The sequence below is a fragment of the Rhea pennata genome, chromosome 7 (genome assembly GCF_028389875.1).
Source record: "Rhea pennata isolate bPtePen1 chromosome 7, bPtePen1.pri, whole genome shotgun sequence".
In the NCBI taxonomy this organism is placed as follows: domain Eukaryota; kingdom Metazoa; phylum Chordata; class Aves; order Rheiformes; family Rheidae; genus Rhea; species Rhea pennata.
In genome coordinates, this window is record NC_084669.1 from 2,769,631 (window position 1) to 2,782,140 (window position 12,510).

The following is a 12,510-nucleotide window of genomic DNA, read 5'->3' on the forward strand; positions in this document are numbered from 1 at the left end:
TTAAATATTAATCCCCCATTTACACAGATGCCTTTTAGATTTTAGACTAAATGCTTAAGTTGTAGTAACATTGTTAAAGACATGTTTGAGCAAATACCGAGAGCTAATTTCTGTGTGCCCTTGCTGACAGTTACCTAGAATTTATGTTATTGGAGGATTTTCTTTCCTTCCCATTAGCTCTTACTCTAACAGTATGTGCAAGAACCGGATCCCTTTGCCTAAGTTTGAGCTGTGGAAGTAACGGCTATGAAGCAAACTACTTTTTTTCCATTATCTGAGAAACATCTGAATTTTCCAATGGTAATTTGGCAGTTCTTCACTGATTGGCACTTTAAAAATCAGGGTATGTATTTATGCTTCTCAGTAAAAACATAGGAACCAAAGCAGCAAGAAGAGATGAAAGCATTGGCTTTTAGGGCAGTATTATTTAGAAAACTCGAGTGGTAGTTTCTGTAACACATAGAAAACCCAGGTCTCATTACTGGTGCTTCCTAACGAGAATATCTGTAATCCTAGGGCTTTCATCCCTTCCATTTAGAGATAATAGCTGATCAGAATGATACAGCCAAATGCTTGAGAAACTAGGAGGAGCGCTGGTGGCTGGGCGGCTTGGGCAGCGCACCCAGGCCTTTTTCAGTTCATTATAAATGAAACAAGCACTCACAGCAGAAATACTGCAAAAAAAAAGAGAGAAAAAAAAGAAATCTTAATCTAAAATACGTTACAATTTTGCTTTCCCCAGCTGGTAGTAAATCCAGGGATCAGGGAAGAGCGATACGCTTGCCAGCGGCTCTTTGCTACCCTCTCTTCATTACCAGCCCCGCTGCTGCTCGGCTCCCTTGCAGGCTGCGTGGGTGTCACAAGGCGGTCCTGCGAGCTGCCGACCGCGCTCGCATCATTTGCCCCAAACCAGAAGGCGAGCATGTGCTCCGCTTTGTTTTTCCGCTAGCTCTGCTCTTGCCTGAAGGTGCCTTCCTCTGCTCCATCATTTCATCTTCAGAGAGAAGAGAAAAACGCAAGCGACATCTATTTGACGGTTCAACTACAGGCAAGCTATCTGGTAAAATAGGTAAGCGCTTGACGTTCTTCCCTTTGACTTTGCTTATCATCCCAGTAAAACACACCAGGTGCAGGGATCTCTTGTTTTCACAGGGGTACACTGGAAGAAATGCGGTTTTCTATTTAAGAGAGTGGGTAGGTAGAGAATTAGCTTGTAACAGGGCTTGTTAGGCAGACAGTTTAATAAAGAGCCCACGTAACACGCAGTTTAATGAAACTGAGATAAAAGAGCTGTTGAAGCACTAATGATTGGAGCTGGGGTCCCGCTCTACAGGGAGGTCTGGCCGCGAGGGCAGAAATCCCTCCCGCGAGCCACCACCTACGCTCGCAGCTAGGGGGGATCCTGCAGACAGACGCGTTACTGCTGTGCACAGGGAGGCGGAGAGCGAAGGAGGAAGAAGGGAGAGGGGGGAAAAGGGAACATCTTAAATGCAACCATCGGTATTTAAAAAAAGAAAAAGGCTCTTCCTCCCACGCAGGGCTTTGCGGTCACTGGTCACTTCCAATTAGGTTGCACCACGGGCTAATGTGGGTTGTCAGCCAGAAACAACAAACACGGGAGAAAAATAAGTTCTGAGCAGCGAAAAAGATTTTTTTTTTTGGGGGGGGGAGGCACTACAATGGCCTCCGGGAAAAGCAAACATCCCTGTAAAATGCCAAGAAAAAGCCGCCACAGCCTGAACCGAAAGCCAGGCTCACGTGGCAATCCACATTTCCCCCAGATTCAGAGGACTTCAATTTATCCTTACAGGTCTGGCCGTCACGTTGTTTTTATTTGCATTTGCATTGCCCCGGTTTGGGTTTATTTTAGCACCGCCTTGATTTCACTGCAAAGTGTTAACGACTGCCGGAAGGAAATTTTTTGCCCGAGAAGTAATGGGCCTGTTTGTCAAAAATCACCTGTGCGTCTCATCCTCTGAACCGCCGTCTGGGATCTGAGAGCAGGGAGCAACGTTACAGCAGAGCAGGAGCCGCCGACCCCGCAGTCCTCCTCGGTCGACGCAGCCTTCGGTGCGAGAGCACGCAAGCAGGGGAGGGGTAAGTTTTCAAATTCCTGAAAGGGAGCTGGAAAAACGTAAGCACAACAGACGGATAAAACAAAATGCAAGATCTTTTAGTGCTTGATTTAAAAAAAGGTATTTTAAGACCTGCTAACCACTGCTTTTGGATGCACCTAGATCCTTGCGCGGCTCCGGCCCCCGCGGCCCGGGCGAGACCTTTCCCCACGCTATCGCTATTTTGCCTCCAACTCCATCATCAGCCAGGCTGAAAGCAGTCTCGTTCGCCCCTCTGCCAGATGAAAGCAACGTTAGCTGTGCTGGTACTGGCTGGAAGAACTTCAGCATCTTAAAATTATTATAATTTTCATGTGAGCCCTAGAGAGAAAAAAGGACTAGATCTTCATCTGTATTCAGTAATAATTACCGATTTAGGAACCAGTTCAGCAGCTAAAAATTTTCAAGCACTAGAGGAAAAGGCTGTTTAACTGACATTTTAAAATACAGCTACACATTTGGAGTGCAAACGGATTGAAGCTTGAAAGGGGACTCCTACTCCAATCCATTCGACTCGAGAGTTGAAAGCAGGCACTGAAGCAGTCCCAGATTTTCCTTGGAGTAAAGCACGCTCCACTGCAAGCCGGGTTCCAACACAGCTATTTTGCAGTTAAGCCTTACCAATGGAAGGAGACAAAGCATCAAGAATCAAGACTAATCGTCAAGAGTCAAGACTAATAATCATCAAGAGTCAGGACTAATCATCATTTGAAGCTGACTTTCACTAAATCTAGCTTCAGTATTGTTCTGTACTTCCTTGCAACTTGTACATCAGATTCATTTCCTAGACAACAGTCCTTCAACTTAAACAAAATCCAGATCGAGTTCCTAGACAGTATTTTGTATAATCCACTGACATGAGCAGTAATTTTGTCTGAGTAACTCTTGAATGAAGATGAGTTATAGACTACTTAGGGCAAATTGAACATGTACTGATCAGTCAGTTATTTTTAAAAAAGGAAATCTTTCTATAACGCTATTTTTGACATAGTACAGGGGGAACAAACTAAGCCTTTAAGGCAAGAGTTCTCCTTGCTGCCATCAGCATTTTTGAAAATCTATCGCATCCCCTTTGGCAGAAGTATTACATCTGTACCAGGAAAAATAATAATGCAATATAGAAGAGATGTGTGCAAGTGCTACAGGCATGAACTCAGTGTTATCCTGAAGAAGTTATTATACAGCTTAATGGACTCATTTACCTTGATTAAATATTGGGGAAAAGACTCTACATTTTGCTGAAAGCAATACCTGTGAAGACTGATTTCAATGGACTGGGCACAGTTGAGCTGCAATGTAGGAGAGGATTTAGCCCTCCATCTTCTCTTTTTGCTTTTAAGCTACACAAGTAGTATGAAACTTGAGATCCATGCTGTACTTGCCATCAAATAAAACAGAACTTTAGATTTTCCATTTTTTAAAGAGAACTGGCCTATTTTAAGAGATGTTTTCCGTTGTTTACCTCAAGTAAACACATCATCCCCAGACAACCCCCAAACAGAAGAAATGAAATCAGTTTTTCCAAAGCAGCTGGCTTTCTGCCACTATTTCAGGAGCCTCCGAGGACTAGGCTTTGCAAGAAGGAACACTATTTTCTCTCTTGCGGCTTTTGATGAGAGATTCAGAAATGTTTTGTCTCTCCCAGCAGGTTATTTTCTTATTACATTTACTAATATTTTTGACTGCCTGTTTTAGATACTAGGCTTATACAGACGGAAGGTCTGGCACAAAAGCACTGAATAATCTCCCCAGACCTCCATCCATCTCTACACGGACCATGAGGTCACCAGTGAAAGACACAAGTGGACCTCGTCCTTGAAAAAACTTTTAGTTCTATTCTTTTCTATCATTTGCCGAGTTAACAACAATCTGCTATATAGGAGAACAACAAAATAAATTTGCCAGCTCTTCCCTGTAATAAATTCATGGAAAGAAGTTCACAACCAAGTGCCCTAAGACAATATTGGCAGACAAATCTCAGCATGAGTATGAAAATGTATCAGCAGATACCTCCTTGGAATGCTAGTCTGGAGGAGAAAACCAACTCCTCTTTTGAAAACAGGACAGCATTTTCTTATTTGAAATTTCTGCATTTATGCTTGATTTCTTTTGATTTTCCTCTGATAGATTTTGAGCACATGTGATCAAAACTCAGGAAAATATATATAATTTTCTAAGAAACAATAATTACAGCCTAAATGAATTTTCTGTATTGTGCAGTGACTTCTTTTCTTTCGACAAGAACTCACTTCCCAAACCAGTATTCACAATGTTAAAACAAATGTTAATAAGCATTAACAGTTAAATTGCATAATTTATGCTAATCCAAAAAGTGTTTTGCATAGATGGACCCTGGTGGGATTTCCTTACCTCACAAATTGTTACACTTCTACATTAGTAGGTTTTGATTCAGCACAGCATGCATGTCAAACTGTTTTAAAATGTGCTTGGATACCTATTAATTTCCATAGGCTGTTTCATATTCTACCAAGTATTTTTCAGTCAAGACATTTTTCGTAGTTCTACAGCAGTGGTACAACGCTGTCAACAGTCGTTGGGACCATGGAGAAGGAAACAATTTAAATTGCGATTGCAACGCTGAGTATGTATAAGCACCATCGTAACAAAATAAAGCCCCGCAGAACAAATATAAAGCTTGGAAGAACTGCCCGCAACAGGAGCACACAAAACCCTGCTTTATCTGTCGGAAAAGCACGTCACGTTTGATTTTGTCCACTCTCGCCCTTTGCGAAGGGCTGGCTCACGCGCTGGTGACACTATATATTCCCCTCTGACAAAAACTGGCTATGGGTCACAGCTTTGGATAGGAGCGAAACGAGCATCCTTTCGAGCATCCTTTCAAGCATCTGTCGAGCATCTGCACCTCATGGTCTAGCAGCACATGAGAGACCGATAACGCTTACTTATGACTACAATTAGAGGCCGAAAGCACTTTTATGCGACCCTATGCAAGACACCCAAAGGACATGGAGGCGAGTGACTGGGCATTCCCCATAACGAAAACATCTCTGCTGTGACAGGGTAGAGCTCAAGGTAGTACACAGGAACCTTGGTGCTCAGGCCCCCAAAACCTTTTAAAAAAAATATGCTTTCCATGGGAGTTTGTTAGGAATCATCTGACAAATAAGATGCAAAGAGAATTTGGGTTTCTCCTACATTAAGGGAGAAAAGGTGCAATATGCTAGCAAATGCAAGAGAGTTGGGCAAGGGCAGGGAGGTTTGCTGGCAAAAATTCACCAGTAGTTCTGCCTCCTTCTACCTTTCCCTGAGAACATCTCGCTCATGATGAAAAATAAAGGTTTAAGTCTATGGGTGGTTCTCTGAAGTTCAGCTATCAACATTTCCAAGAAGATTAGTTTTCATCTCACTTAGAAGATGAAACTGGTAGCTTCCCCAATGACTACCAGCAAAAATAGTGCAATGAATTCACATGCTACACCAGATGTTGAGAGTCTTGCAAAGACCATGAAACTGTCTGCTTTTGTAGTTAAAAGTAATTTTTAAATGTCACCTATATATTTGCCTGCCACTGTATTAACACGGATTGCATTTCTACGTACAGAAATGGAAGTGGCTATTAAGGAGTTTGAAGACTTGGAGAATGTGCTGTATAGGCCATTTACTGAAATCCGTCTAGAGCTCCAGCTCTAAGGAAGCTTCATTAATAATATAAAAGGCAAATAATAAGCTGTCAGTGAAGAAAGTGAAGTTTCACCGCTGAACCTGTAGCACTAATATGCTATGCTCAATGTTGCCCTATTCAGTTCCTTAGCTCTGCAGGAGTTTGGGCTGCAAACACAGAAGTTCGATAGCCTAAGTGCCAAACCATGCATTGAAAAGCTGACTGGATGGAACAGCAGGCCCCAACTATATGGATTCCACCCAAAATAGCAACGTTTCACCACCCCCAAGATCTCTGTAAGTTCGGGGTGGCACACAGGGAGCTGGGATAGCAATGAATCTTATCCAGTTAACCTGGATTCTGAAAATCATGCATCGATACGCAACCGTGACAAGGCAGCGTGAAGGAACAGAAACAGCTTGGCAAAATGCAAGAAGAGATTGAGCGTACTCACCAGCTCTTGCTTACTAGGTTTGCAACAGGGTCAGCGAGTACCCACGTAACTCACTGGTTCAAAGCCAGCTCAGTTGGATATGAAATGAGTTATTTAATTCGGCATCTTTGAATTAAAGTGCTAAAACACCACACACATTAGAAATCAAAAATTTAAATTTCTGTCATTTGATAGAGAAACCTCATTTACAGTAATTATTCATAGCTACAGGAACATATGACAAAACAAGGGGGAATTAAAAACCTTATCAATAGCCTTACTTTATAACAGCTGGTTAATTCCTGTTCAATAACAAAGTATTTATACCTATCCACAAATTTCTGCATCACCGGGCAGATGGCAATTGCAAGCCCGAAATTCAGTTTAAACCCATGAAAAGTACAAAAGCAGAATGAAAGGAAATTGAAATGTCAGAGCAACTGGACCACACAGTTCTCATTACTGTATTAACACTGAAGGCTGAAGATAAAGGAAAACAATTTAAGCATTTCAGGGTTTGCACATGCATATGCTTGGCCTTTCTCGCACAAGCATATTCTACATGCATCACAAGTTACGTGTTACCTTGGGCACAAGGTAAGGTGAAGGCACAGTGCAAAATTAACCTGAGCACTGTTCACTGAATTTAAATACACTGAGAAAAATGAAGATGATAATTCATGAATGACAAATTTCAAAGGAAATATTAAGAATAATCAAACAACCAGAGAGGTATTCTGTATTTACTTAAAAAAAAAAAAAATAAAGGCAACAGAATGATTTTTTTTCACAAGGGACTGCAAATAACTGAAATCAGAGACTTGTGATGGGAAATGGTGAGAACCTGTACAAGGCAAAGTGCAATGTTTCCAGCAATGGCTGAAAAGCGGCGGCAGCAGAGAGGGCAACCTGCTTCTCAACTGCGTGCGTTTTTGACAGGTATCCAGGATTAACGACAGCAGGTCGATGAAGCACCGCACACACACGCTTAGCATAACAGATCCAGGAAAACAGCTCCTGCTATATCTCCCTCCACTTTCTGTTTGAAAAAGAAATATTTTGGTTCAAAATGGCATCCAAAATTATCCCAAAGCCTAGGGCAGAATGGTAATAATTAGATCATAAAAAAAGAATGACACCTACAATACTGTATGCTATCTAAACCTGGTCTACATAGACTCAAATATCAAACCAGCTCTAGCCTATATAACCTATATAAGAAACATTTTGCCTGGTTCACCTGATTGTGTCAAATATGCATATGAGGAATGACTAGTTTACCCATAGGAACTTTGACTAAAAATAGATTATTGTGAGCATTTGTCACAGGGCCGGCTACTACCAACACTATATTGAGTTTCTTGCATGGAAAATTCAAAAGAAAAGTCAGAACAGTTAAAGGGAAAGAAGTCTAATGCGAGGCAAGATGGTGCACATCTCACTCGTCAATGGAAGGAGAAGATATACACGAAAAAAATAGATATGTGCATATGTGTGTACATGCACATAATGAACACACAACCCAGAAACAATAAACCCTGGCTCAGTTGCAAGTTTGACTCCAGCCCTGCTCCTCTGCACATGAACACCTTAGCTGTTACCTTCAATAAGAGGAAAAAATCTTCATTCTTACTCCTACAATACAGACACAGAGACAGCTAGTGCAAACTTTCCCATGCACTTGCTGTGCAGACCACCAAGCCACACACCACACATGCAATATAAAGAACAATCCAGATGTCAAGACAAAACAGATTTTAAAAACATTTTTACATATAGCATTTGTGCTCTCAAAGAAGACATTCTCAGTAATCATAAATGTCAATTATAAAAACTGGCTTAAGATTTGACCTTTGCATGGAGCTTTCTGCTGAAAACAAATTTGATTAAAAACAAACAAAAAATTCCCCAACAAACCTTTCATGGTTTTGCATGAGACTGACAAGAATTGAAGTGTACACCGGTAAAAAATCCCTGCTCAATCCAATGCTAAAACTCAGTGAAGTAACATTAGGAGATTCTCATTTTTCTATGTAAGAACTGTAAGTTAACTTTCAGCAGGTAAATATAAGCAAATTTCAAGAAGCAAGAGTTACAGGCCATCAAAATCTGTTTTCTCATACTGCTTAGAGAGTTGACACCATTAAATTTCCTTTCTTGGGAAAATTTCTGTTACAAAGCCTTGCAAGCATTGCTCCCATAGGAACGGGGTGCTCCAACAGGCTGATCCCAGAGTCTTCAAGCATGTGACAGTCCTGCTGATTTTAATGACTCCTGTTGACGTGTGGCCTGAAGGAACGAGCAGCCTGCTTTGGACATGATTGTATTCAGCTTTACATTTTAAGTGATGACGAAGTATTATGGTGATGTAAATCTGGCTCCCAGAAATAGGAGGAGACTCTAATTTGGGGTGAATGCTAGCCAGAGCCCTGGTTCAGACAGGTCTATGTGAGCAGATCACATCTGGAGTGGTTTAATCTATGAACAGCAGGACTTGTCTTAGATGGTGACAAACTGGCCCCTGTGGATACTGCTAATGTTCTTGACAAGACTGGCTGTGGACAACATGAAGGAATCACCTTTCCCAATGGTTTTCCTTCAGCAGCCTTCTGCTTGTGTGGTCTTTCAAATTCAAAGAAAGCTGAAAGACAGTTCAGAGATTAAATTCTGGGTCTGCTAAATGTCACATCAGATTTATCTGTTTTGGTAATAAATTTACAGGTATCTGTAACAGAAACGTTGACTTGAGTGAAGTACAAATGGGGATAGGTGGCCATGGAGGCACAAGGACAAAGGAGTGACATTTAGAGCATCGTGGTCCCAGCACATCCACGTGCAGCTACTCAAGGCAGCCAGATGAGGAATACAAAGGACTGACAGCACCAAGAATGGACTGAGGCCATAAAGAGATGATGGTGGGAAGATAAAGATCAGAACTGGAACCACAGTGGATCAACACCAGATAAGGAGCCAACAGACAGCAAATAAATCAATAGCACTGATTTATTATTGAGCTTAATGAAGTCTCACAGAAGGAAGACTGAATAGAGAAATAAAAGATTATAGCCACTGTCAACTCCCAGAGGGCACAGCCAAAAACCAGCACTTGGTCACCAACCTCAGAATAACCCAGAGGATGGGAAGAGGACTTCACAGCAGGCATTTCTCATCCTCCGTGTGTCTGCAAGGAACCCTAGACAAGTACGAGGACACAGGTGCCTTGGTGCTTGGGAATACGTGAGTGAGAGAGTAAGTGTGAGCAATATCAACTTGGTTAAACTTAATCCCCTTCCCTTCCAGTATTGTCTTGTATTGAGCTCTTCTACATTAGCTGAGCTTTGTAGCTGCAATGTCACAAGAAATTCATACTGCATTTGGATATTCTGATATAATGTCACCGGAGAATAAAGGCAGCAAGGATACTGAAAGAAGAATAACGGCCTTAGCAGGACTATTCACTGCTTAGAGACTGCAACTGAATTAGCTTCTGGAATTGCTGAAGTGTGTTTTTACAACACTTTGAGGAGGGTAATGATTTGTTCTGTCCTTTAGAAAGTAAGTGGAACAGAAATGAGAAAAACTCACCAGCATCTCAACACAATCTTCAGCACCGACAGTGCACAAAAATGTGTTTATAGTGTTGAAAAGTGTATTGTATTTCAGTACTACATGTGTGTAAGAACAAGCATACCAGCGCTGTGGAAGATCGCAGACTCCTTCAAAATTGTTCTGAAAGCAAAACAATCCAAGGAACGTGAGTATATGTGTATCTCTATATTCAGTCCGGTAGCTCCTGCAATTCTGCAAGGATGAAAAATGCCAAGGAAATGCATTTTCTTAGACAAGTTTTTAAAATAAACTTTTATTTTTTGAGTCAGTGGTATATTTAAAAACAACCTACTGTAAGAGTATAAAGATTGTAGATAGTAAAAAACAAATGTGATGACAATAAAAAATGCTAGAGTATAAAGTTAGTTTCCTTCCTCCCTCCCAGCACCTCACCCGACCATTGTCCAATATTTTTCAGAGTCCAATACCTGAAAAAAAAATTAGCATTTTTTTTACACTTTCAGCAATTAAGAAATTAAAAATATGTAAGGCATTATTTGCAGGTACATTAATTCATTATTACATGAAAAGCAGGCACCATAAAAATTAAACATTCTAAAAACCATCATATATACAAACTCTGTACAGAATGATGGCACAAGGACAAAATGATTCCATTCAGTTCATCCTAATCCACAGGAAATATTACACATAAAAAAAAAGAAAAAGCTCTTCCTACTCTTATATTCAGCCGTTTGGCTTAGAATGACCACAGATCTTCCCTCCGTACACCTTGTTTCTTTTCCTATATACTCGTAGTCAGTGGCTAAAAGGTTTTCTTAATTTAAAAACTGATCAACACAAAGAACAGCCAATTGAATGAATAGGTAAATGACTGATCACTAACGACTAATTTTTAAAAGTTCATCAACAGTCAGCTTATTTATAAGACAGAACAATTTTTTAATCTTTTTTAAAAAAAGACATTTCACAAATAGACTGTGCCCGATTTTAAGCTCTGGGCCTAAGTGTTATTTGAGGAAATCCTACGGCAGCTTCTCATTATTGCGAAGCCTAATCCAACGTGCATTGAATTCAGCGTGAATATTGCCACTGATTCCTATATACAAGGAGATTAGGTACAAAATATTCAACTTGTGTTCCAAACTCCACGGCTACCTATGTGCTTTAGGTACAAAATATTCAGCTCTCATTTTAATCTCTATTTTAATAACGCTTTAAGTTATTCAGAATAATAACAAAAAGCTTTTAGGAAGAGGGTACTGTCAGCTGAACGCCTCCCGCTCTCAGGCAGAAATCTAGACTCCTTTCAAGTCGTAGGAGGGAATATCCCCAGTAACGGGGTTAGTGTAGTGGCAGTCCCGGCACGCTGCTAGAAATGCATTTCTTAACGAGTTAGAGTCATTGCACTAAGTGTTAGATACTGCACACCTGAATGAGGTAAACATTATATATCTTAAAGTACTTAGGGAAATGAATTGTTACAGCTTTGTCTTTGGGAAAACGCTTCCTTCTTCACTGGACAATCCCAGAGTCAACGGATGTTTGCTTCCGAGTGGTCTTCGGAGGCGGAGGCGGGGGAGTTTTGCTGGGCAGCGGAGGTGGCAGGTGCTGGAAGAAATGAATTTCAAGCAGGAAATGTTACCCACGAGTGGCTTTCTGAAACATTTGGTAGTTCATACGCAACTGTGAGAGACAGCGGCTAAGTGTGCAACCGTGTGATTTTTGAAAACACCTCAGCATTTGCTCTTATGAAGATGGAATGCTCCTTGTCATTAGCTTAAAATATAATTTTTCTGACCATGAAAAATCTCTCAAGAGTTCATGATTGATTAGCTCAGTATTTCAGGAAAAATCTTTTGAAACCACTGGTGAAGTTTATAATTCCACACTTTATATCATGATAGAATATTGATTTCTTGGTCTGTATTGATTGCCCTCAGCCCCTAAGCACTACAGAGCTTAAAAGCTACGCTGAAGTAACAGCTTCATTACTTCTCCATTATTTCTGTATTTCACACTTTTGGAACACAAATCATTCTAAAAAATAAAAAGAAACTATTTAAATAAACAAGTGTCTTACAATTTACCATTACACATTCAGTCTTACTTAAAACGTTCAAATCAGAAACCCAGACTACTTAAAAATATAGATTTTAAATCACGTCATACATTATACAACAGAGCAAGAGCGCTCTCAGATTCTCCAGCTAATTAGACAAATACAGAAAAAAATTATTATGGAGATCAGACACTCTTCTCCCATAAAGTTCAGCCATACATACGATAAAGCGAAATCGTTTCGGTAAGAACAAGGACACTGCAGATTTGCTTATGCGCTTTGCAGTTGGGTAGTCAGCAGCATTTGGCTACGCAGCCACTACAGCTTTTCCATCGCTGCACCGAAGCTCTCCTGCAGCGACACACTTCATAAACACCCTTTGCTAGCGTTGCTTCCTGAGATCCTTCCCCTGCTTAACAGAGATAAGCCAGCCATCGCCTTTTGTTTTCCTAGGAGCATGATGCCTCTTTTTTCATTTCCGCTCGTTTATGTCTCGTTTTAAATCGCGCCTCTTTACTCAGCCTGTTCCTAACGCCTGCCCAGACTGTCATCGGAGTCGTTTCCACACAAAAGGCTACAGGAACGTTAGCTGCGCGCAAACGCTTTAAACCCTTACAAAGCACGCTGCGAGTCTGCCACGGCGCCTTCATCGCTGCCACGGGAACAGTTCACGGGTTTGCAGCGGCGT

The 12,510-nt window shown here is 41.0% G+C and overlaps 1 protein-coding gene across 2 annotated transcripts in view; it reads right to left on the reverse strand.

Annotated features, from left to right (window-relative positions):
- Positions 1–10,036: 10,036 nt before the first annotated feature.
- Positions 10,037–12,510, reverse strand: part of DOCK1 (dedicator of cytokinesis 1) — a 298,286-nt gene continuing 295,812 nt past the window's right edge. For both annotated transcript variants that reach the window (XM_062580681.1, XM_062580680.1), the window contains exon 52: positions 10,037–11,371. In XM_062580681.1, the coding sequence (XP_062436665.1) occupies positions 11,276–11,371 (96 nt within the window). In that variant the 3' untranslated portion in view covers positions 10,037–11,275. The remainder of the gene's footprint in view (positions 11,372–12,510) is intronic.